The 27,191-nt window shown below is 35.9% G+C and overlaps 2 protein-coding genes across 4 annotated transcripts; both read left to right on the forward strand.

Moving 5' to 3' along the window:
- Positions 1–498: 498 nt before the first annotated feature.
- LOC132176092 (beta-amyrin 28-monooxygenase) lies at positions 499–3,030 on the forward strand. The gene is made up of 3 exons (XM_059588217.2): positions 499–1,447; positions 1,542–1,729; positions 2,547–3,030. Exons 1-3 carry the CDS (start codon positions 514–516, stop codon positions 2,844–2,846), a joined length of 1,422 nt encoding a protein of 473 aa, XP_059444200.2. The 5' UTR covers positions 499–513; the 3' UTR covers positions 2,847–3,030.
- A 3,336-nt stretch (positions 3,031–6,366) lies between these two features.
- On the forward strand, positions 6,367–9,247 carry LOC132174128 (receptor-like protein 56). 3 transcript variants are annotated; one of them, XM_088514981.1, is made up of 3 exons: positions 6,367–6,727; positions 7,256–7,543; positions 7,697–9,247. In XM_088514981.1, exon 3 carries the CDS (start codon positions 8,342–8,344, stop codon positions 9,245–9,247), a length of 906 nt encoding a protein of 301 aa, XP_088371107.1. In that variant the 5' UTR covers positions 6,367–6,727; positions 7,256–7,543; positions 7,697–8,341. The 3 variants fall into 3 exon arrangements, with proteins under 3 accessions (XP_088371107.1, XP_059441810.2, XP_088371108.1); XM_059585827.2 differs by having other exon boundaries at positions 6,403–6,727; positions 7,256–7,418; positions 7,569–9,247; XM_088514982.1 differs by having other exon boundaries at positions 6,454–6,727; positions 7,256–7,461; positions 7,612–9,247.
- Positions 9,248–27,191: the final 17,944 nt, after the last annotated feature.

Raw genomic sequence — 27,191 nt, forward strand, 5'->3', positions numbered from 1 at the left:
CTATTGGCCTGATAGGTGCAGGGTTGGCCAAGAATTAAAAAAAAAAAAAAAAAAAAAATTTGGTTATTTTGGTCCGGTAATTTGGTGAAAATGCTTAAAAAGTTTCATTTTTAGCCTCTCCTCTCCACTTCCATGGAAAAAGAATAGTGAGTGTCACTCACAAATTGAATGAAAAAATGGTTTCTTTCCACCTTTAATATTTAAAATGAATAAACAAATCTTTGAAAATAAATATTTATGTGAAATAATGAAAGTTAATTATTAAAATAATGAGGCTTTTTGAGAATGATAAAAAAGTGAGTAATTAAAAAAAAAGAAAAAAAAGGTACTTTTAAAAATATTTTTGATAAGTAAAATTAAGTTGGTAATTAATGCATGCTAAAGCTTGGGAGCATCACTATTTCCGGAATTCATCCGGAAAAAGTGCTGCTCCATGAATCCATTGCTATAAAAATCCTGCTTTACCCATTTCCCCTTCTATCTTCTATCTCAGCAACCTCTACAACACCAACCATGGCGGTCTTCCTCCTCATCCTAGCTTTGGTCCCTCTGGTTCTTCTTCTTAGCATCTTTGCTTTCACACCCAGATCTAAGGGTTCTCGGAACCTGCCACCAGGGAGCTTCGGATGGCCTATCATGGGTGAAACTCTCGAGTTCCTGTTTGGGAAGCCAGAAAAATTTGTGTTCGAACGGATGAACAAGTACTCCCCTGATATATTCAAGACGAAAATTCTCGGAGAGGAAACCGCAGTCATCTGCGGCCCCAGCGGACACAAATTCCTCTTCTCCAACGAGCAAAAGCTCTTCACCGCATTCCGTCCTCATTCAATGCAAAAGATCTTCCGGTCTTACCAAAAGCCCTCTGCCGCGCCAGTCTCCCTCGACAACCAGGCAAAAATCTTAAAATCGCCGGGGTTTTTGAAGCCTGAAGCATTGGTGCGGTACTTGGGGAAAATGGACTCCATAACACAGCAACATTTGCAAACTCACTGGGAAGGAAACGACGTCGTCAAGGCCTTCCCTTTTGCGAAAACGCTCACCTTGACTCTCGCTTGCAGATTTTTCTTGGGCACCGATGATCCAGAACGTATTGCTCGGCTTGTGAGCAAATTCGATGACATTACGCTGGGGATGCATTCGATTCCGGTGAATTTCCCGGGAACAATATTTTATAAAGCAAACAGAGCAGCGGCAGGGATCCGCCGGGAGCTGAGGGCGATTATTGGGGAGAAGAAGGCAGCCATGGCAACCGGAGCACCCATGCAGGATATACTGTCGCACATGATTGTCGTCACCGACCCATCTGGGAAATATATGCCGGAGGCTGAAATTGCCGACAAGATCATGGGTTTGCTTGTTGCAGGGTATAGCACAGTGGCTACTGCCATGACTTTCTTCATGAAATATGTCGGAGAGAGACCAGACATCTACGAGAAGATCCTAGCTGGTACGAACGTATATATTTTTTCCTTTTTCTACGAAAATCTTTCTGGGTTTTTTATGTAATGGGTTGTTTTGTTTTTGTTTTTCCTGAAATCCAGAGCAATTGGAGGTCTCAGCGTCGAAGAAGCCTGGGGAAGTATTGGATTGGGAAGACACACAGAAAATGAAGTATTCTTGGAAGGTGTTGAGTGAAGTCATGAGGCTCACGCCACCACTACAGGGGACTTTCAGGGTGGCTCTCACTGATTTTACCTATGCCGGTTACACCATTCCAAAGGGGTGGAAGGTATATTAATTGCAATCAATTTGGTCTTCCATAATCTTTTATCTTTTACGAGAAATGCTAGTGTTTCTCTCATTCTAAGTAGATAATGTTCTAAAAAAAAAAAAAAAAAAAGTAGATAATGTTTTTTTTTTTTTTTTACTGAGCCTTCATATACTGTAGAATGAAAAGAGCACCGAGAGTCTAAGAGGAACCGTATCATTCTTCATCTTTTATCACTTTTACAATCATATTTTTAAACTTTGAAAATGGTCAATTTAAAGTTACTTTCTTTCAGACATTTGCTATGTTCTTTGAATTTGGATAAGAGGGTTGACATTGAAATTTTTTGAAAGACGGTAACTTTATATTAACATTTTTTAAAGTTTAAGGGTATAATTATAAAAGTAATTAACGAAAGATTAAAGATGATGAATGAAAATTTTCCTTTAGTTTAAGAACACATTTTTTTTCTTCAATTTGGACTATTTTTTTTTTTTTTTTTCAAACTACCTACACTACATACAACTCAACATTTTATCTATCTACATTTTAACTATCTATTTTCGTTATTATATTTTTAAACTATTCATTATTTTTTTTTATCTATCTTTACTATTCTTAAAGTAGAGAGAGAATCAAATTAAAGCACTATAAAGCTCAACAAATCTTTTAGTATTTGGGCTAGCTTTTTTGAAATTTTTTACCAAGAGCTAGCACAAAGTGAGTGCTCTACGAAAAGATTGGCATAAACATAAAGTCCCATGAAAAAGACAAGTCTTGAAGGGGTGGCAAACTTTGCCATAACATATTTCATATATAAATTGATTGTTTTTGGCAGGTATATTGGACAGTGAGCTCAACAAACAAGAACCATGATTTTTTCCCAGAACCAGAAAAATTTGACCCCTCAAGGTACGATGATGCCAATGCATTTCCTCCATTCACGTTTGTTCCATTTGGAGGTGGAGCTCGCATGTGCCCTGGGAAAGAGTATGCTCGGCTTGCCATTCTCACTTTTGTTCACAATGTGGTGAAGAGGTTCAAATGGGAGGTGATCCTCCCCAATGAGCAAATTATTGGTGATATGATGCCCACCCCACAAAAAGGACTTCCAATTCGTCTTATTAGGCATCATTAGGGCCTTGTTTCTTTGTATTGCAAATCTTCAACAAGTCTAATTTAGTTTCGTTCAATTACCATAATTTTCATTCCCCCTACAAAGAAGTCAAATTTAGAAGAAAGTAGTGCAGAATATTGTAATGGCAATGGGTGATATTTGACTAATAAGGCGAGTTTTATTACTGATAAAATTCGAATCAAATTATGACGGTTAGAAAGGTGATTGTAAAGGTTTAAAAAGAATTGTATAAGATTTCACACTAAAATAATAGGCGCGCGGCTAGTGTGAGTGTGCGGATGATGCGTGCGTGTGATTTATATGTGTGGACAAATTAACTGCCTATCAATTACCGACTGCCTGCCGATTACGATCGAGTTGAAATTAATCATCAACCGACTTATGTGAGTTGAAAATCGGTATAAATTTTTTATAACGACGTTGGTTCAGTTCGGTTAATTGGTATAAAATTTTTGTTGTCGGTTAACTGAACCGAACCGCCAAATTTGACACGGATTAAGGCTTTGGCGGATAGACTTTGCGGAGTGATGTTTTGTTGAAAGTATTTGATAAGTTTTTTGCATCTTATATACTTATTGTTTGCATCTTATGTTCAGTAAGTTATTTTACCCACAAAAAAGAAAAAAAAAAAAACAATTTGGGCACTCAAAATAACTAATTTTTGGCTCATTTAAAAATAGCATTAGCCCAATTAAAAAAGCCCACAGTTAACCGATTAACCAATTACCTTAATTAATTGAAAATTTCAAAATAATTTGTTATCGAAATAAAATCGGTGAATTAACCGATTTAACTGACAATTTTAGTTAACCGACCGAAAATAGCTCTACCGAAATGAACTGATACCCACCCCTACGTGTGAAGTGTGCCTCCATGGCTACTATACTGTCAATGCGACACTTGATTCTCACCTAGTGATGATGTGATACTACGAGCATGTGTTTACCCGATAGTCAATTTAGACACAGTAAAATTAGACGATGGAACATAGTGAAATAGACTAAAGATAGAAAAAATTATACCACAAAATATAATGGTAGAAAACCTTAAAAAGAAATCTGATAATGGACTTGGCACTAATTCCCATCCACTACTTTTAGGAGTGGATGGCATTTTTTGATGAGATACATGGAATATTGGTTCGTTTTCACGCAAAGCTTTGGCAATCAAATGCGTCTATACCGGCCAAATACGTCTGATGTCTCTTTCTCACTCATGACCCAATAAACTTGAACTCTTTGTCCTTGGGTGGTTTGAAAACCACCTGTGTGTTCCGACCATAGATTAGCTGATCCTAGTCATATAGAACAAAGTTAGTCAACACAAAAAATAAAAAAAAAATTCGAAGAAAATTTCATGAGCATAAATTGCTACACGACACTTTTGTATTATTTAAGCTTGAATGTGCATAGATTCCATAAAATTTTCATTAAACAACTAAAATGACTAAAATTTATTACAAATTGTGTTGTATAATATAATTCATCTAATCCGGTTTCTAAGCGTGTCATGTGCTCCTTAGCATGTGAAAAGTATATATTTTTTTTTAATAGCATGTGCTTCTTATGCTCAAAAGACACATGACATTTTTGGAGACCGAATTGAATGAATTTCTACCACCCATTTTATAAGATATTTATATTTATATTTGTATATCTGGGTAGATTAAGTTAATTGGATTTGCAGAATAGGTTATTGGGCTCTTGGGCCAACTTCTTTCAGTTGAGTTATGTTAAGTGAGCTGGATTGTAAAGAAAATAGTTAATATGTTATGTAAAGAAACTATTATATATATAAATAAGCCCATGAGTTCCACCTTGTGTTTAAAAGCATGCTTAATTGGTCTCTCATTCTCACTTCCATTCGAATCAAGAATGAGAAAGACCCTCCTTTGTAATCTATTTTCTCATTTGAATAAAAAAAAAAGGAGAAACTACCTTTTGCCCCCATGAACTACAATGCCTTGACATTTTCCCCCCCATAAACTACCAACTGTGACACCCGACTCCATGAGCTATCATTTTGTACTCAAAACCCTCATTCCGTCAGTCAAAGACGTTAACTCAGATGGTCTACCCTTCACTTTGCCCCCATGAACTACAATTAATTGTCACTTAGCCTTTATAAACTACAACACATTGTCAATTTAACCGTTTGAGTTAATGCTTTTGACTAACGGAAGAGGCCTTTGACTGACGAAATTGGGGTTTTGGGAATAAAATGGTAGTTCATGGGGTCGGGTGTCACAATTGGTAGTTCATAGGGGCAAAGTGAAAATGCATTGTAGTTCATGGGGGCAAAATGTAGTTTCCCCACCCCCCCCCAAAAAAAAAAAAAAAAAAAAAAAAAGCCACAAGGAATAATGAACGAAATCTATGTTTGGAGTTTGCCCAAATTGATATTTCTTGGAGCCTGACTACCTCAAATCAGTCAATTCTTTCATTTCTTTACAAAATTTCTTCTCAAATTCATACAAATTTCCATCAAAATTCCATAAAAACAAATGAATACATAACATTTTTTTTTTCACTCCCTCACACGCACACAAATGTTTGACTAGGAACATAGACTTTGTCAAAAAAAAAAAAAAAACCCATTATTTTCGTCCGATCTCTCACAAGGCAGTTTCTCAAATCTGTCCAATTCCACCTCCTATCTTCACTATGTATATTTGTATGTATGAAGTGAATTTGTGCTATGTTACATCTGGGTTTGGGTTGATATTTTCTGTTTGGTTATTTTTGCATCTTGGCTTCTACCAACTTGCCACAGCCGCACTCTCTGTTCGACTCCATTGCCTCCAAGCTCGAGTTTGAACCCGATTTGAGCTTGAATGGAATTCAAATTCATCCAAATTTAACTTAGCCAAATTTGAACACTTAGAGAAAGCCTGACTTGAGCCCGAGCCAAGTTCGAGCTAGTTAACATTTTGTCAAGTCAACTTTGTGATGGTTTAAGGGGTGATCACACCATAACCAGTGTGGTCATTTCCATATCCAATCACAACCTTCCATAGTGGTTATGATAAAGTGACAAGGTATGACTCTTAATGAAGAGTCATATCCTAACTCTATAAATAAAGTTTGATAATGAGAAGAACGTACGGCAAACTTCATTCTCTCCATTGGATATCCACTCTAACAAGAGATTCTTACAAACAAGATCATACGTTCATATTATTCTATCATTTTGAACGGTCACCACTTGACTCGGCTTGATAGTGCCAAATAACCAACCCCCAGGGCCAGGGTCAAGGTTAGGGACATTTGATCAATCTCTTTGCCCCGACTTCATTACTCATCCTCGTCTTCTTCATTACGGAATTGGCACAGACTGAGAATCAACTTTTCAGGTCAAAAGTCATCCACTAATTAAGGCTTCTATTTGAGCGTGGTCACTGTGCAGGTGCAATTTCCAAAAGACTGAGTAGAGTATACAAATGTGTGAGACAGAAATAATATTTTATATATATACATCCGTTAAACCATTCATTTGAGAATCTATATCTCTTCATTTCGAAATGAAGATTTCTTTTGGTAACTATGTCATTTTGATTTGGGTTATGGATACCACTTTTTTCTCTTCCGCTTGTGGTACAGGATGCAGCGAAGAACAGAAGAGAGCTCTCATGGAGATCAACAATTCTACAAATGGTGTAGGCTTTCTGGGCAGCTGGGATGGAAGCCATTGTTGTGATCAAACGCCTGCAATCGTATGTGGCGGTATTGCTGGGGGAGTTTGGCGTATCGAATTGTTGAACTTGAATGTCGACATGGAATGATCATTAAGCAAGTGGTATCCAAATGTAACATTGTTCACCTTATTTGATGAACTGGAAGAACTGTCAATTACTAACATGCAAATTGGAGGAGGGCTTCAACGTGAGAACTCTTATTCCTTGATTTATCCATGAATATTTGTTCATCTATATTAGTTTAAGCCTAATACATATATATTTTGATTTAAAATACATTTTAATTTGTATATATGAATTTAAAATTATTGAAAAACACTTCAATCCATGACCCATCGTGTATATATATATTCTCATCAAAAAAACCAATTTCACAAAATTATCAAATTCGGCTACCATAAATCTCATTCATGATATATCAACCTATACAGCAAGAAAGTAACTAAAAGTGCAAAAATTAAGTTGTTCAGTACTGTGCCGATTTGTTTTCGTTTCCTTTTCCACTACTATTTCCTCAGCAACCAAAACAGAGAAAAATAAGTAAATTAATAGATGGGTTTTCGTGCTACTATGCTTTGCTTCTTATACTTATTGGGACATTAAAGCCAATTAGACTAAATTGCTTGGAATAAATATTTACTTGCTACTTGAGATCCTTCAATTTTCACCCACAAAATACTACTACACTCATTTTCTCAAACTCATTTTGTTGCAGCTTTTTGCGAATTGAAGCAACTAAAACATCTGAATGGGTTGTATCTTGAGCATAATGGATTGGAAGGCGTTATTCCCTCTTGTCTTGGGACGATTGCGAGCCATAAAGAACTTTATCTATCGCGTAATAACCTTTATGGTAATCTACCTACATCAATATTCTCCAAAGAAAGCAAGATTGCGCTCTTTGATGTTTCGAATAATCAATTAGAAGGGGATTTATCATTTTCTACTTTTTCCAATGCTTCAAGTCTCGGAATCCTCAATCTTTCAAATAATCTCTTCCGTGGCAATCTAAATCCATTTCTATTCTATAACCAAAGCATGATTTCCCATTTTGATGTTTCGGGCAATCATTTAGAAGGGGTTTTATCATTTTCAATTTTTGCCAATGCTTCAAGTCTTAAACACATTGATCTTTCAAGAAACTACGATTTGCAAGTTGAAACCGAATCTCCCTCATGGGTCCCAACCTTTCAACTACTCGATCTGATCTTGGCGGACTGCAACCTCAACAAGAAGAATGGTCACGTTGTCCCAAGCTTCATCTCCACCCAATATTCCTTGGCACATCTAGACTTGTCTAGAAACTCAATAGAGGGAGGCATGCCTTGTAACCTATTGTTCAACACGAATATCACATATCTATCCTTGAGAAGCAACAAAATCGATGCTTCTTTTCTTGATTGCTTTGCTATTCAAACTTCATCACTTGAGTTTCTTGACATATCTAATAATCATGTCAAAGGTCGTCTTCCTGAATATGCTGGACATCTTCTTCCACACTTGAGTGACGTTAACATGTCCTCAAATTTATTAGAAGGCAACATTCCTTGGTCATTTGGTAATTTGTCTCTTGAAACATTAGATCTTTCTAACAACATGTTTTCAGGAACAATACCTCAAAGGTTGACTAGAGATGGCACCGAACTGGAATATCTAAATCTATCGAATAATAAATTGCAAGGAGAAATGCTCCCAAGGAACTCCACGATGAGATCGCTTGAGTGTTTACTACTTGGCGGCAATCAGTTTGAAGGAATTATCTCACCCATGATATCAAACAGTCTCATTTTGCAAATCTTAGATGTTCAAAATAATCACTTGTCTGGTAATATTCCAAAGTGGCTGTACGTATGATCATCCTCCATTGGCTATAGTTCTTTTAGGTGGAAATCGCTTTGAAGGCCACCTACTCCAACGAATGTGTCAAATGGCTAGTTTGCGAGTTTTCGATATCTCTTATAATCATGTTTCAGGTCGAATTCCTTCTTGTCTCGGTAACATTACATTCTGGGGGAAAACTCCTCCAACTGGAGAATATGGATCTGGAATGATGGTTGCAATTGACGCATCTTGGCGAATAAAAAATATGGTATATGATTTCAAAGGTGTACCACTCTCGTTGATGACCGGAATTGACATGTCATCCAACCAATTGACAGGTAGCATTCCTTCTGAAATGGGAGACTTGTCATACCTTCGCTTCTTGAACTTGTCGAATAATTTTCTAGCAGGCCCCATTCCAAATTCTTTTCGAAACTTGAAAAATGTGGAGAGCTTGGATCTTTCTCAAAACAAGTTGAGTGGGAAAATACCTCATGAATTGGTTGGACTCACTTCTCTATCCACATTTAGTGTTGCATATAATAATCTTTCAGGAAGAATCCCATTTGAGCGGCAATTCTCAACTTTCAAGATGCAATGCTATGATGGCAATCTGGATCTATGTGGAGACCCTCTGCCAAGAAACTGCTCAACCACAAATGAGCATGAACCTGAACACAAGGGCCAAAATAAGGACGAAAAAGAATGGACTAGAATAATTGATAGCCCTTTATTCTTCTATGCATTTGTTGCTGTCTCTTATGCATTTGGATTTTGGGTCTTCTTTGGGATTCTAATCATTAACAAGAACTTGAGGCATACATATTTTAGAGCTGTGGACAGATTTATTGAGTCTTGTTTTGAAATGCTTTCCAAGTATTGGTGATTCATAACCAACTTTGTAGTGGAAGCAGAAAATATACGTGAACTTCAAAGTAATGTTTATCTTTAATAAAGATGTTGTATTCCATAGTACTTCTAACTTACAATTGGAAGTAGAAGTAGTGTGCGTTCTGGGATTTCATCATGTCTTATGGTTTTTTTTTTTTTTTTTAGGTTCAAAATTAATTCATATCTCATTATGCATAGAGTAATATATTTACATAAAGGAGTTATTTTTTTATTTTATTTTTTTGTAAGTACATAAAGGGGTTATTGAAAACCACAAATGAGGATTTGCCCTGCTCTTAGATCACTTCTTCTGTTTAATAGCTAGGTTGAGTTGCTACTGCTCAAAAAATGCACAACGAGTTATCATTACATTTGTTGTTATATGTTGCTGACTATTCCACCAACAATATCATTACATTTGAGTTTTTTATGCCTATAATCCTTGTTAAGGACATTGGCAAAGACGAACGACTGACCCAACCCACTGGGTGGAGGCACTATCTATACAGAAGTGGGATACTTGATTTGGGCCAAAACAAAAGAACCCACTATATTATTCACTTTTGATTGACATGAAAGAAGCCCAATAACCGGGCCAATTTTATCAACTATTGACAAAAGGCAAACTTAGGCCGAAAACAAGACCCAACCCAATCCAAAGGTGAACACAAAGAAGGGCATCATGATACGTATAATGCTCTTTAAATTAATTAACCGGCCGTAATGCACTCGGATTTACTGTCTCCAAGCTCAATTTAACAAGTAAATAACCTGAAGAGTTTCATACACTCCTGAACAGAGTACAATATAGTAGAAGATCCTCTTGCTCATGAGCCCGCATGTAATCATCTCAGGGTTCTCCATAGAAATTATCTTGGCCCAATCATCCATCAAAATCCTCTTACGCGGTATTCTACGAACTATCTTCTAGGGTCTTTATCATAAAGATGCTTTACGTGTGAAAAATATAAAGTGTAAGTTCACAACTTAGTGAGTTAAGTATACGCGAAACATGTTAATATACAATGAACTCAATTTTTTTAAAACAAGATCAAGTACACGCAACACCATGCAATATGGTTCTTGTCAAATAAATAAGGTAGAAAATCATTTTGATGCATTATAATACTATATGATATGATCACAATGTGTTAAATCATAATTATCTTCCATATGTTATTTTCGTACCAAATGAATACTTACATTTTTCTCTCTCTCATACGCACACAATTGTTTGCCTAGGAACATAGACTTTGTAAAAAAAAAAAAAAAAAGCCAGTCTTCTCTTCACATTCTCACAAGGCAGTTTCTCTCCTATCTTCAAATTTGAACAGCTGGATAGTACCCTATAACCAACCCTAGCTAGGGGCATTTCATCAGCACTTAGAATCTGTTTGGAATTGCTTTTGAGAAATAAAACTTTTAAGTCAAAAAACGTTTTTTGACAAAAGCTTTATGTTTAAGCTTTTTAGACCCTTAAAAACACTTTTAATTTTTTTTACTAAATAAATACATTTTTCTTCAAACGAACTTTTTGAGTGTTAAACGCATTTTTGAACCCCTTAAACACTCTCAAACAAGCCCTTAAGCACGTACTATAAATAAGTACTCATTGTCTCATGTAGTGGGGAGTGGTAGATTAAATATATACTAGTGAGAGCCACGCCATTTCTGCACCTCGACATTTTAATATGAACTTTTGACTAAAGCTTGCCGTGCTTCTTGGTTTGAAAAAAGCAGAGATTGATCAATAAACTTGTTGCTTTACAAAGCTTCTTGGTCATTACTCATCCTCGTCTCCTTCATGAAGCACTGACAAATAACTTTTCGGGTCAAAAGTCATCCAAACATTTTTTATATTCCTTCTCCCATAAGCTTCACGGAGGCTATATGTGTTTGTTTTTGGGAAAGAGCGGGAGCGAGAGCCTCTGTTTGAGCGTGGGCACTCGGCAGGTGCAATTTCCTGAAAACGCGGCCGGGGTTGGGGATGACAGGAATAAAATAGTAGTTAGATATATTTATATTCTGAATATATTGATTTATATTTCCATGTATATATATATATATATTGATTTGATTTTCTAATATTGTCAGTTAACTCTTTGATGTTGTATTTCCTAGTTTTTTTTGGCCTTAGTCAATTATAAATAAGCTATTTTGCACACAGTTTCAAACACATAGAAATACGATATTTAGAGAATTCATAGTGAACTCTTCAAATAAAAGTTAAATTTAAGAATAAAAATTTACTTTGTTAAATTTAGAGAGCCAATATTAAAAGGAACCAAACATCAAACTCCTTTTATCTTTCTTTACTTTAGTTAAATATTATTTTTTTTATTAGTTTTAAAAAAATAGGAGAGATGAGAGTAAGAAATAAGAATAAAAAACTATATATATAACTTTTGCTTTTGGGCTCTTAGAATGTAGAGAGTGAATTTGACAATAGTTAAATTTAAAGTAATGTAGGGAGTTTGTTAAATTGGTGTTTTTAGGACTTTTGTTAAATTTTTAGAGAAAAGTTAAATGTAGAGAGCCCATTGTGAATGCTCTTAGTTCATATATATATTCTTTAGTTATTTTAACATGTATAAGAATAAAGTGTTGGCCTTGTCTAGAGAACTGAAAAGTTGTTTGATCTCCATACGATTTAGAGGCTCTAAAAGGTCTGATCTATACTGTGGTGGTTTCGGATTGTCATTCTAGGCTATGACATGCTCTCATGCGTTGTCCTAGATTTTTTGTGTCCAAGTTTCACGCACCGTCACACAGTCTGCCGTTTTAAAAATATCATTTTAGAGAGAACTACTTCTAAAAGGAATCAAACTCAATACCATTTTAGAGAGAACGTGCTTCATATAAGCACATCACATTTTTTATATCTAGAAAATGTGGGACACCACAATCACCCCCTCTTGGGACTCAAGGTTCTCGCTGGCGATCCTCATAGGCTTATTCACACCCTCCATCTTTAAGTAGTATAATATTGTCCACTTTGAGCTCAGCCCATACGATTTTGTTTTTGAATTTACCCTAAAAAACTTATACCATTTTAGAGAGCATGCTCCACATAAATGCAACACCATCCCTAGGGACATTTCATCAAGCACTTAAAGGCCATACTATACTTAACTACTCATTGTCTCATTTGGTAGATTAAATATACCAGTGAGAGCCAAGCAATTTCTACACCTCGACATTTTAATATTAACTACGTACTTTTGACTAAAGCTTGCAGTGCTTCTAGGTTTGGAAAAAACAGGAGACTTGCTTGTCAATCGTCCACTTAAAGAGGATTGGCACAGATTGAATATAACTTGGCAAGCACTCACAATTAACTTTTTAGGTCAAAAGTCATCCAAACATTTTTTATCCTGCCAAGATGACTATTACAATATTTAATCAAAAATAAAGATTACTATTGCATTAAAATAAAATAAAATCACAAGAGAGGATCCATCGATCCCCAACAAACACGGCAAAAACAATCATAACATGGCATAAAAAGTTGTGCATTCAAATCGTATTATAGGTTTTTTTTTTTTTTTTTTTTTTTTTTCATTTCTTTTTTCTTATAAAGACAGAAACAATGGTGAAATTTCCAGAAAACTCGGGGTTGGACATGATTGAGTAGAATATACAAACGAATGGGGTAGAAAAGAGTAATAATTTGATTGAAGAAATAATTTTTTATATATACATATGTACGTTATATAGAAAGAGAATTGTTGTGGATTATTAAGAGATCAAAAACTCTACTAATAATCCACCCTTACTGGATAGCTGGACAAAGAGAATTGTTGTGAATCTCCAATAAAAGATTCTCATCAATATATATATTTTTTTCTTTATATTTTTCTTATCTTATTTTACAAATTCAATAATTTAATCATTAAATTTATGGACTCATGAAAACTCAACACAAATTCAATGATGAATTCATCCCTTTCCTATGAAAATGATTATAAAATAAATGAATTTTATCAATTTATTAATGTTTTAATTTCACAAGCACTGCATAAGAACATGCCACATGTAAAAAAATATGTGATATTTTTCACCCTTATAAATTCAAAGAGAAAAACAAAAACGTGCAACATGTGAACCAAGTCTAAACCCATCAAATTTACTTGAAAAGTTTCCTTGAAGTTTCTTTCCAATCAGAACAAAATCGTGAAGACATGATTGACTTTTTAGGACAAATGCATGGCCCCCGCCACCCTGTTGGCCACCCCTTCAATTCTGTTTTTTTTTTTTTTTTTTTTTTTTTTTTTTTAAATAAAAAAAAAATTAATTTTTTATTTTATTGGAGTGTAATCTAATGTGGTTGAGTTTTTATTTTAAGTATAAGTCTAATGAAATTGGCTAATGTATCAACTTCTTATTGGTGGCACAAAATGTGACTTTTGTGCAACCTCTCTATGTAAGTTATTCTCAAAATAATAATAATAATAAATAAAAATTTCTTTATGAAGTCGTTAATTAAACTCAAACAAGAACCGTATGTCCTTATACATGTTGCATCTTAAAGCATTTGAAAACAAATTAGCCTAGGTTTTGTTTGTTTCAGCATAAAATGTTTTTTTTAAAAAAAAAAATTAGCAGGTTTGGTTTATACGGAAAATTAGAAAATATTTCTTATATTTTTATTCACATTTCATCAACCACTTATGCCCAGACTATAATTAACTGCTCATTGTCTCACTCACTAGTGAGAGCCACGCCCTTTCAATCTGAACTACTTTTTGACTAAAGCTTGCCGTGCTTCTTGGTGTGAAAAAAACAGAGAATTGCTTGTTTTAGTTGTCAAATTAAAGAGGAATTGGTACTACAGTTTGAATAGACCTGTTTTACAATTTCTTTTTTGAAATTGCAGTGCTTTCAAAGCTAACCTGAAATTTCCAAGCTAATTCCAAACAGACCGATCCAATTGGTCATGATAGTCGAGCTCGATGTCCCCCTCCATTACTCCTTTTGAGATGAGAATCTCTTAGGATTATAAAAAAAATTATCGAGTTTTAAAAGGAAAAACAAGACACATGTACCTTTGAAGTCTTCGATCGTAATAACCACATCAACATTAAGACCCTTTGAAGAGTTACTAGTGGGTTGACTTTGACGACGGGTTTGCACCGCCAACCTCAAAGACAAATTTAGTTGTAGTCACAGGTCTTACAGTCAGTGGTGGTTGATATAAGAACACTAGGCAATTAAGCAGCAATTCAACGACAACCATTATTGTAAGAGAACAGGGCACCAGAAAGTGAAATCTGGGGAAAAAATCGACAGTATCTTTAATAAGCACTGTTTCTCTACAGAAAACAAACAATTAAAAAAATAAAATACTTTTCAAAATACAAAATACTTTTTAGAAAATGAAAGATTAACCCAATCTATTATCCACATAAATTTCCTCTAAACTCAATATCATGCGTTCCTTAACATATAAGAAGCACATGATTTTTTTTTTTTTTTAATTAACATGTGAAATTCATATGATTTTTTAATAGGGTTATTTAAAAAATATATGCTTTTTACACTTGAACGTCTCTAATTAAATAAAAACTTTTTTTGGCCTTAAAATGTCACATTAAAAATGTTCATAATTCTAAGGTTTTTTGTAGTGTTACTAGTGTGGAACATTTTTAAATGGACATGCACTTGCAGATGAAATTCAAGTTGAAATTGGAGCGTCATGGAAAATAAAAAATGTGGTATATAATTTCAAAGGTAGACTATTATGGTCGAATGCCGGAATTGACATGTTATCCAATCAATTGGCAGGTAACATTCCTTCTAAAATGGGAGACTTGTCACATATTTGATTTTTGAACTTGTCAAATAATTTTCTAACAAGTCTCATTCCGATTTCTTTCTAAAACTTGAAAAATGTAGAAAGCTTGGGCCTTTCTCACAACAATTTGATCTGTATAGTTTTAATACAATACTCTCTTGAATTGGAGAAATGAATTTCTGCTGGGGTAGTAATTATTTTATGTATCGCTGTTCTTTTTATTTCCTTGTTAGTGTTGTTTACACATTAAGTAGTATAAGTCAAATCTAGTCATATTAATGACTTAGTCCAAATTTTTCTTAAGGATATTTTAATAGTTCCTCTATTTAAATGTTGTTATATATGTAATGGATAATGAAAGAGAAAAATTAATCTACATCAATGCTTGCGTTGTGAGGTCTAGATTTCCTCAAAAATTAAACTTAAATTATCCCGTTACGAACTTAGGTTTGTAGCAAATTTCTTTTTGGCCTTGGACCTTCCCTCCCTCTTATCGTAGCTTAAAAACATTTACATTGAGCTAGCGAAAATAGGCAAAATAGAATTTGGTAGACTTTGGTAGCAAAAACTTGAGCAAGTAAATTATGGCAGATTTACTCTCCGGAAATGAATAAGACATGAGTAGAGAAGATGAAAATGAAACAATTCTCTCTCTCTCTCTCTCTCTCTCTCTATATATATATATATATATATATATAGAGTAGGAAACCTGGGAACCAGGATTGAAAGGGGTGAATCTGTTGGTTAGGGCAACAGATGAAAATGGTAAAGGAGAAGCAATGGGAGCAATGGAAGACTCTGACTTTATGGTCAAAGCCTTGGAAACATTTTTCTCTTTGTCTTTTTTGCTTGCCATGGTGGCACTGCAAAAATTTGAAAGAAAAGTAATCAAAATTAAAAAGGTAAAAACCTTTATAAAATATATGCAGAATAATGTCAAAATTATTTTTTGTAAAACAGAAATAATAGTATGCGCCATATGCTGGGAATAGGTATGATCAAGGAATTCTGGGAAAACACAACCGTTAGTGGAGTGTTTAAGCAAGATAAAATTCTGACAGGGTTCTTATCCAACTCTAGGATAGGGTTCTGACTAAACTTGATACCCAACCTATTAACATCAATCTCAAACCTAGATGAAAAAAGGATTTGAATATCAATATCAAATTTAACAGTTGACAGACCAATCTCGTTAACTGAGAATGGATAAAGTAAAGCAAGAAAAGGCATTCCAAGAATAACTCTTTCACTCATATTTTTGACAAGAACAGCAGGAATGTGAAAATGAACATTATGCTGGCAAACATAAGCATTTTTTAATTCAAAATCAATATGCATTTTGTTTCCACTCGCAGAGTCCATCTTTTGAGCAGATTTTTCAAAATATTTGCTAGGAATAAATCCTTCTTGAAAACAATTCAAATCACAACCAGAATCAATCAAAGCAATAACATCAAAAGCATAATCAGGAGCAATGGAAATATGAACTTTTGAATGCCATCTGGGAGGAACAATTTTATGAATAGAACTGACAATCTTAACGTCATTGTTAGAGATAAGTTTATAACTGGATTCAGCTTCATCATCATGCTCAGAATTGTTAACGTTATTGTTAACATTTTCATTACCGGAATTTTCCGGGAAAAATTGTTGAAGGCCCAAAAGCAAGAGCTTTTGTTGTAACTCTTTGTTATCAGTTTTAACCATTTGCAAGTCATTTTGCAAATCAGCAATTTCTTTCTTGATGTTACCAATCTCATGCTGCAAATCTGAGATAGTAACTACCTTGGATTTTTGGTTTGAAAATCGTTTCAAGGTATCTTCAAGAGAGATTTTGGTGCCGATAGGTTTTTCAAAATCATTAACCATGAGTTTCTTAAGTTTTTTAAGATACTCTTCTTTCAAATCAGGGTTTTCAATTTTTGAAATCAAAGTCAGAAGTAAATCTTCTTGTTCTTCTGATTTTGTCAAAACATAACAAGTTTTTGGATTGCAGCAGGAATCAGCACATCCATTTTTAAAACAATTTCTGAAAATATCAGAAGCAGAATGATAATCGGAATCCGAAGAAGATGGCAGATCATCATTAGAGGAATAATCAGAAAAATCATTGTTTTGAAAAATTCTAAAGATTTTTTGTTTTTCATCGTCATTGATGTTTAAAGCATTAATCTCTTTTTTAATCTTTTTTGGAGGTTTAGGACACTTGTCAGCATAGTGCCAAGTTTCTCCACAATTGAAACACCTGTTTTTAGAAAAATATTTTTCAAATTTTGAATCTTTATTTTTCTTAGGTGGTTTAGAAAATTTAGGTTTATTAAATTTTCTTTTCTTGTAACTGTTGTAATATGGAGGGGGTGATTTCATGAAAGCTTTAGATTTCTTCCTATGCGTTTTGGAGGGAGCAATAGGAGGCAATCCAAACTGTTCACAGAAGTTTCCCATTTCATACTTAGCTTTCTTGGCGTTCTTAAGTTGCTGTCTGATCATTTTTTGATCGATGCACATCTTAATACTAAGTTTTTTGACTGTAGAGAATAAATCTCCATAGGTCAAGTTTTCAAAATCAATGAGACCAGTATCAGCACTGATCAATTCATCTTTAACTTTGTGAGCAAATAATGAAGGCAAACCATCAATAAACTTTTCTTTCCAATACGGTTTTTGACTGTCAGTTCTAACCATAACACGGGAAAGAAAAACATCTTGATACCATCTATAATCAGACATAGTTGGACATCAAGGCAGCAAAGAGACCGGAACTCTTATGGCTCTTATGACCCCCTGAGTAATGTCTTGCTCTCTTCCTCTTTCCTCTCTCCCAGTTTACCTTCTTTGTGTCGAGTTCTTAGGTTGTTAGACGGTAGTCTGCCACCCCGTCACTTTTGTTGGAACGGTAGTCCACCACCCCGTCACCTTTGTTGTAAGGAACGGTAGTTCACCACCCCGTCACTACAGTAGTCGAGGTATCTGTAAGTCCCGCTTAAGCCTGGGTTGGCGTTAGGGCGTGAAGAAGATCTGTGGGCTAGGCCAAGGGTATGTGTGAATAGTTCTGGTTTCAGCCGAGGGTTAGGCCAAGGGTATGTGTGGATAGTTTCACCAGAGGGCTAGGCCAAGGGTATGTGCAGATAGTCTAGTGTCCTAGGAAGGAGATCCTTAGGAAGTTTACACAGTGAGTGAGTATCTAGGATGAGATCCTTTAAGACTTCACCCAGTGAGTAATTTTGAGTTTAGTTTGTATGTCATAATGTGGAGATCTAATTCTTCTGTTAGCTCTCAGTCTAGTTTGCCACCTGACGTGGTTAATTTTGAAAATTTTTCTATTGAATCTGATAATAATTTGTGTTTTGATAAATGGAACATCCCTAAGCTAGACGCTAAGGATGTTTACACTACTTCTTCTTGGTTTAAAGGTTCATTTAGAACCCAGTTTTCTGTCAAAACGGTGGAACAGACCTTTGCTATTTCTGGCAATGATCTAACCATCACTTTGTTTAACAAGAAATTCATTAACGAATCTCTTGCCAAAGGTTACAAGTTTTTGCATGTTGGTTGTGTCCAAGTTGCAGTCAAGCCATTGACTCGACTCGGTATTAATGCTTCTGTTTTGCTTTGTTTGCGTGATGCAAGATTTCTTGATTTTAAGACCAGTATTCACGGAATGATTCAATCTTCCTTGTTTCTTGGTCCTATTCATTTTGATGTTTTCCCAAACATTTCACTTGCTTTAAGCGACATTCATGTTTTAAAAGCCTTAACGCTCAACATGAAGTCTTCTGGTTATAATATGGAAGAAGGTAGCAGACCCCTTGCTATCATCTACCGTATTTATTATAAATTGATGAAGACAAATCTAGATCCACAAGCTGTGATCAAGAATCCAGGTGAATCTACTTTGTTAATTCAGAGTTCTACTCAGAATGCTAATATCAAAACTCCAAAAATGATTCGCTGGGATGAGATTGACCTCCCCAACGAGTGGTTCTTGGAAGGAGTTTCAAAACCTTCTCGAGTAGTTAAAGATTCCACTAATCTTGATTACATCCAGCAATACATGGATGGATCTGTCAAGATCAATTTTTCTGATTTTGGACTTTCTAACAGAATCGAAAGACCTCTGTTCGAAAGGCCTTTATTGGTTAACGAACGAAGGAATTCTTTTGCTGGTTCCACAACCTCAGAAGGACTCCGTCGTCGTGACAAAGAAGTGGATGAGTCCCTTAACGCTCCTCCTCCTCTTTCTCCACCAGTTGACCCTGATTTGAAACTCAAAGGTATTTCTACCCATTCCCAAGTTTCGTCTGCTTTTTATTCTACCAAAAATCATCCCCAGACGGATGATGAAGGTGAATCTCTTTCTCCCACTGCATCTGATTTTGTTGCTTCTCTCCCTCATCAGTGTAGTGTTTTAACTGCTGTTTCTCCTGTCAATGATTTCTTTTCTGTCATTGATTGGCCTGCTTTGTCAAAAGATTTTAATTCTGCTGAAAATCGTGTCTTGAGGCATGCTTACCGTTCCAAATATTCTGTTCAGGAACAAAATCTCATCAAAGTCAAATGGACCGAGATGATGATTAAGTCCCAAAAACATATTTTGTTTTTTGATTATCTTCAAAAGAATTTCCCTGTCGAAAACTTTTTGAATGTTGTCAAAAGACCTTTTGTTAAAGAAGATAAAACTCAGGTTAGGGCTTCCCATCCTCCTGTTGAAAATACTCTTCTTGATGTCAACAAACAGGTTGTAAAATGTTCCCCTTTCAAAATTGCCGATAAGGACCCTATCACTAACGATAGAAGAATTATCGAACAAAACAATTTTATTAGTCATTCTCTTCATATCATGGGACAACAATTGGACCGGATTGAAGAACAAATTCCCTCTTCTTCTGTTGATTTGAAAAAATCCCCTGTTCTTCCCAAGATTGAAAAACCTTTGATTTCTCTCCCCGATTTGAAGAAATCTCTCGGTTTGAAAACATCCTCTCAAGTTAACCTTGAGAAGGTCGATAAATTGCTTTCGGAATTAACTGATTTGAAAACCACTCGTACCAGTACCTCTGGTCAAAATTTTGGTATCAAAAAGGTTCATTCTCCCTCATCTGATTCTGAGTCTTCACAGGAATCCACTGATTCTGACATCATGATTCTTGAAGAAAACTTTGGCAAGGTTGATTTGGAGCCAAAACTCCAACGGATCTATGACGGATTCGGAGCTGTCAACCTTACAAAGAATTTTTATTCGAAGCCTACTCCCCCTGATTTGCAAAATGCAACTTGCTCTGTTTTGACTAAGTCTGAAAAACATGATACCTCTCTTGTCAATACTTTGGAAAAGATTTCAAAACAAAACCCCAAAGTAATTACTATCTCAGATTTACAACATGAGATTAGTAATATCAAGAAAGATATTATTGGTTTAAAGACCAAGCCAATTCCTGTTTCTGATAATGTTAATTTTGTTAATTTAATCAACAAAGTCATTCCTCCCAAATGGTACTCTAACGTACATATCATTGTTTCCCCTGATTTCACTCTTGATGTCATTGCATTAATTGATTCTGGTGCTGATTTGAATTGCATTCAAGAAGGACTTATTCCTAGCAAATATTTTGAAAAATCCACAGAACGGTTGACTTCAGCCAGTGGAAACAAATTACACATTAAGTATGAATTGAACAATGTTCATGTTTGTCAAGATAATGTTTGTTTTCATATTCCTGCTGTGCTTGTTAAGAATATGACTGACAAAGTAATTCTTGGTCTGCCTTTCATTGCCATGCTTTACCCTTTAACTGTTGATGATACTGGAGTCTCAACTGTTAAAATGGGTTTTAAAGTGAAATTTCATTTTGCTTCCAAACCTGATAATGATAATAATTTAAATTTGATTTCTGCCAAGCATAAACACATCAATTTTCTTCAACAAGAATTGAAATACAAAAAGATTGCTGAACAGCTTTCTGACAAGCTTCTGCAGTCAAAAATTTCTGTTTTCAATACTCTGATTGTTGATTCTGTTTGCTCTGAACTTCCAAATGCTTTTTGGCATAGGAAAAAGCACATTGTTTCTTTACCTTATGTTAAAGATTTTTCTGAAAGCAAAATTCCAACTAAAGCTAGGCCTATTCAGATGAATGCCGAAACTTTAGAATTTTGTCAAAAAGAAATTGCTGATTTACTTGATAAAGGGATTATTCGAAAGAGTAAATCTCCCTGGTCTTGTGCTGCCTTTTATGTTATGAAAAATGCTGAGTTGGAACGAGGTGCCCCTAGGTTAGTTATCAACTACAAGCCCCTCAATGATGTGTTAGAGTGGATTAGGTATCCTATCCCCAATAGGAAGGATCTGGTCAGTCGTCTAAACGACGCTGTCATCTTTTCTAAGTTTGATTTGAAGTCAGGTTTTTGGCAAGTCCAGGTTAAGGATAGTGATAGGTACAAAACGGCCTTTACTACCCCTTTTGGTCATTATGAATGGAATGTCATGCCTTTTGGTTTGAAGAATGCTCCCAGTGAATTTCAAAATATCATGAACGATATTTTCAATCCTTTCAGCCACTTCACCATTGTTTATATTGATGATGTTCTTGTCTTCTCAAAGTCTATTGACGAACACTGGAAACATTTGAGATCGTTTCTAGAAACCATTAAACATAACGGACTTGTTGTTTCGGCCAAAAAGATCAAACTCTTCCAAGATAAGATCAGATTTCTTGGATTTGATATTTCCAAAGGCCAAATTCGTCCTATTGACAGGGCGATTCAATTTGCTGACAAATTTCCTGATGTTATCACTGAGAAATCACAGCTTCAACGATTTCTTGGTTCATTGAATTATATTGCTGATTTCTACAAGGATTTGCGAAAACATTGTAAACCTTTATTTGAAAGGTTACAAGGCAATCCTCCCCCTTGGTCAGATATCCATACTTCTTTGGTTCGAGAGATTAAACTTCATGTTAAAACTCTCCCTTGTTTAGGAATTCCTTCTGACAATTCCTTCAAGATTGTTGATACTGATGCCTCTGAAATTGGATTTGGAGGTATTCTGAAACAAGTTGTTTCACCAGGATCTTCCCCCGAACAAATTGTTCGATTCCATTCTGGGTCCTGGAATTCTGCGCAGATTAATTATAGTACTATTAAGAAAGAAATACTTTCTGTTGTTTTATGCATTACTAAATTTCAGTCTGATTTACTCAATCAAAAATTTCTTTTGCGAATTGATTGCAAATTTGCCAAGTATATTTTGAAGAAAGATGTTGAAAATATTGCATCAAAACAGATTTTTGCCAGATGGCAAGCTATTTTGAGTGTTTTTGATTTTGATATTGAATACATCAAAGGTTCAAACAATTCGATACCTGATTTTCTTACCCGTGAATTCTTGCAGTGCCACAATGGCCAGCAACAAGGGAAAGGAAAAGGTTAACCCTGTTTTGAAGCCTTGTCCCTCCATCCCACTTGATTTAATTCCCCTTGATTTCCTTGGTGAACCTGTGACCCATACTTCATGTGTCTTTGGAAAATCACCACTAATTGTCCAGTCAGATTCTTCTGCTTTTCATGGATATATCCCCCCTGTTCCAGTTTCCCGAACGGAACCCAGTTCTCACTCTGGTTCTCAAACGGAATCAAATTCCAATCCTATTGTTTTATCTTTCCCATGGATTACTCTTCCTTTTTCCCAATATCTGTTCTCTTCTGAAGATCTCTCCAGAAACCCTGAACAGTTGGCTCGTAATTATTTTCCTACTCAATTTCATTGGATCCCTGAGCATCCTCTGAAAGATTTGTCTTTCTACACTGATATTTTGATCAAAACCAAGTCTGTCAAATTTAGGACTATTCCTAAAAGAGACAGTCCCCAAATAGCTGTTGGGACCATTGCTTACATTGTTAAATTTATTGCTGTTGAGGATTGGGGTTCTCACCCTTCCCAACTTCTTCCTTCTTCCAACTCTCAAGTTCCCTTTTCATATTATGATTATGTTAACGCTTGGTTTCGGTTTATGCTTTATCAGAACCCTGAGTCCAAACACTTCTGGTTCATTACCTTCGATGAAAATTTTCATTGTCCTCTCCCCACATGGTTTAAACAATGGTGGGACCATTTTGGCTTAACCATTGATGTTCTTCCTTCCCCTTTAGTCTATGCTTTTCATCTTTTCTCTTCTCATGTCGCCTGTAAAGGCTTCATTGCTCAATTCAACCCTGTTTTCCCCCCCATACTCTATTTTTCTAGAGAATTCAGAATTCCTTGGTTTCTAAAATGGAAATATGTCAGGAATCAAGAAAAAATTGAAAGACACTGGTTCCAATGCGAAACTTGGAAAATGTCACCAAAGATTGGGCCCATTGTCAAGAAAGTTGAATTAATGACCCGCAGATATGATGCCATTGTACCATATTCTGCTCCTACTCCTCCTCCCCCTGTCCCCAAATATTGTTCCAAAAAGAAGCAATGGATCCAGACCTACCTTGATTCCATTGGTCCTCTTGATGATAACGAAGAATAATTTGGGAATATATGTTTTTGCTTGGGTTCATAACGGCCCTCAGTTTCCTTAGGTTTTCCAAAGGATGGCTTCATAACGGCCATTACGTTCAGTTTCACAGTTCCAGCCTATAACGGCTGATTGAAAGATTTCAAATTTGCCCTTGATCTCAGACGGATCACAGTTCATTACTATTTGGAGTTACTGTGCAAATCCACTGTTCACTTTCACTGTTCATGTCCAGACGACACGCGCAGGATTACTGTTCAGCCGCACTGTTCACTCACTGTTCAAGATTTGTCTGTCGACACTACAGTGCCGACAGCTACTGTTTCAGATTGATGCTTTCACTGTTCAGACTGGCGCCAGACGTGCCTTTACTGTTTACTTTTACTGTTTCCTTTTTGACTGCATGAACGCGGCTCATAATTGTAATTTACTGTTTTATGCTTTTGTTGAGCCTATATAACGGGCTCCCCTTCCCCATTGTAAGGCAGAGGTTTTTTAGAGGTCTTCTGAGCTTCCTAAAACTCTCCTGCTTCCCCTTCTTTAGATTCTTCTTCTTCTCCTTCTTTGTCCATTACTTCAGTAAGTCCTAACGCTTACTTTTGTAAAGGTTTTATCATATAATCTATAACGATTATCTGTTTTGCTTCCTCTCAAACTATTTTTAATTTCAGTTTTATATTTTGATTATACTTCTGTCATACCGCCTTCTTGGACGGTTTTATTTGCTTTGATTAATTGTTGCATGTACATCACTCTCCCCTACTCCCTGCATCTATATGCATATTGCGCTTCCACACCCCTCCCCTTTTTTGGTATCAGAGCAATAAGAGTTCCGGTCTCTTTGCTGCCTTGATGTACACCCTTCTCTTCTGAACCCCCTGAGTAATGTCTTGCTCTCTTCCTCTTTCCTCTCTCCCAGTTTACCTTCTTTGTGTCGAGTTCTTAGGTTGTTAGACGGTAGTCTGCCACCCCGTCACTTTTGTTGGAACGGTAGTCCACCACCCCGTCACCTTTGTTGTAAGGAACGGTAGTTCACCACCCCGTCACTACAGTAGTCGAGGTATCTGTAAGTCCCGCTTAAGCCTGGGTTGGCTTTAGGGCGTGAAGAAGATCTGTGGGCTAGGCCAAGGGTATGTGCAGATAGTCTAGTGTCCTAGGAAGGAAATCCTTAGGAAGTTTACACAGTGAGTGAGTACCTAGGATGAGATCCTTTAAGACTTCACCCAGTGAGTAATTTTGAGTTTAGTTTGTATGTCATAATGTGGAGATCTAATTCTTCTGTTAGCTCTCAATCCAGCTTGCCACCTGACGTGGTTAATTTTGAAAATTTTTCTATTGAATCTGATAATAATTTGTGTTTTGATAAATGGAACATCCCTAAGCTAGACGCTAAGGATGTTTACACTACTTCTTCTTGGTTTAAAGGTTCATTTAGAACCCAGTTTTCTGTCAAAACGGTGGAACAGACCTTTGCTATTTCTGGCAATGATCTAACCATCACTTTGTTTAACAAGAAATTCATTAACGAATCTCTTGCCAAAGGTTACAAGTTTTTGCATGTTGGTTGTGTCCAAGTTGCAGTCAAGCCATTGACTCGACTCGGTATTAATGCTTCTGTTTTGCTTTGTTTGCGTGACGCAAGATTCCTTGATTTTAAGACCAGTATTCACGGAATGATTCAATCTTCCTTGTTTCTTGGTCCTATTCATTTTGATGTTTTCCCAAACATTTCACTTGCTTTAAGCGACATTCATGTTTTAAAAGCCTTAACGCTCAACATGAAGTCTTCTGGTTATAATATGGAAGAAGGTAGCAGACCCCTTGCTATCATCTACCGTATTTATTATAAATTGATGAAGACAAATCTAGATCCACAAGCTGTGATCAAGAATCCAGGTGAATCTACTTTGTTAATTCAGAGTTCTACTCAGAATGCTAATATCAAAACTCCAAAAATGATTCGCTGGGATGAGATTGACCTCCCCAACGAGTGGTTCTTGGAAGGAGTTTCAAAACCTTCTCGAGTAGTTAAAGATTCCACTAATCTTGATTACATCCAGCAATACATGGATGGATCTGTCAAGATCAACTTTTCTGATTTTGGACTTTCTAACAAAATCGAAAGACCTCTGTTCGAAAGGCCTTTATTGGTTAACGAACGAAGGAATTCTTTTGCTGGTTCCACAACCTCAGAAGGACTCCGTCGTCGTGACAAAGAAGTGGATGAGTCCCTTAACGCTCCTCCTCCTCTTTCTCCACCAGTTGACCCTGATTTGAAACTCAAAGGTATTTCTACCCATTCCCAAGTTTCGTCTGCTTTTTATTCTACCAAAAATCATCCCCAGACGGATGATGAAGGTGAATCTCTTTCTCCCACTGCATCTGATTTTGTTGCTTCTCTCCCTCATCAGTGTAGTGTTTTAACTGCTGTTTCCACTGTCAATGATTTCTTTTCTGTCATTGATTGGCCTGCTTTGTCAAAAGATTTTAATTCTGCTGAAAATCGTGTTTTGCGGCACGCTTACCGTGCCAAGTATTCTGTTCGGGAACAAAATCTCATCAAAGTCAAATGGACCGAGATGATGATTAAGTCCCAAAAACATATTTTGTTTTTTGATTACCTTCAAAAGAATTTCCCTGTTGAAAATGTTTTGAGCGTTGTCAAAAGACCTTTTGTTAAAGAAGATAAAACTCAGGTTAGGGCTTCCCATCCTCCTGTTGAAAATACTCTTCTTGATGTCAACAAATTGGTTGTAAAATGTTCTCCTTTTAAAATTGCTGATGATAAGGATCCTATCACTAACGATAGAAGAATTATCGAACAAAACTATTTTATTAGTCATTCTCTTCATATCATGGGACAACAACTGGACCGGATTGAAGAACAAATTCCCTCTTCTTCCTCTGTTGATTTGAAAAAATCCCCTGTTCCTCCCAAGATTGAAAAACCTTTGATTTCTCTTCCTGATTTGAAGAAATCTCCCGGTTTGAAAACATCCTCTCAAGTTAACCTTGAGAAGGTCGATAAATTGCTTTCGGAATTAACTGATTTGAAAACCACTCGTGCCAGCTCTTCTGGTCAAAATTTTGGTATCAAAAAGGTTCATTCCTCCTCTTCTGATTCTGAAACTTCTCAGGAATCCACTGATTCTGACATCAGGATTCTTGAAGAAAACTTTGGCAAGGTTGATTTGGAGCCAAAACTCCAAAGGATCTATGACGGGTCCAGAGCTGTCAACCTTACAAAGAATTTTTATTCAAAGCCTACTCCTCCTGATTTGCAATTTGAGGAAAGGTTTCTCCAATCCCAATTTTCTGTTTCTGCTGATAAATTGTATGAATGGAACATTGATGGTTTATCTGAGCAAGAACTGCTCAACAAGATGAATCACATGACCATGGTTGCTAATGCCTACCTCACTAACCACAGTAAGAATCAATCTGATATTGTGGATTTACTTGCTACTGGTTTCACTGGTACCCTCAGAAATTGGTGGGATAAATATCTCACTGAAGAAAGAAGAGACCAGATCAGGAAAGCAGTAAAGAAAGGTGATGATGGATTACCCATTTTCAATGATAGCATTGGTATGGGTGAACCTGATGGTGTTAACACTTTGATTTATACAATTATCAAA

The sequence above is a fragment of the Corylus avellana genome, chromosome 3 (assembly GCF_965113065.1).
Source record: "Corylus avellana chromosome 3, dhCorAvel1.hap1.2, whole genome shotgun sequence".
NCBI lineage: Eukaryota > Viridiplantae > Streptophyta > Magnoliopsida > Fagales > Betulaceae > Corylus > Corylus avellana.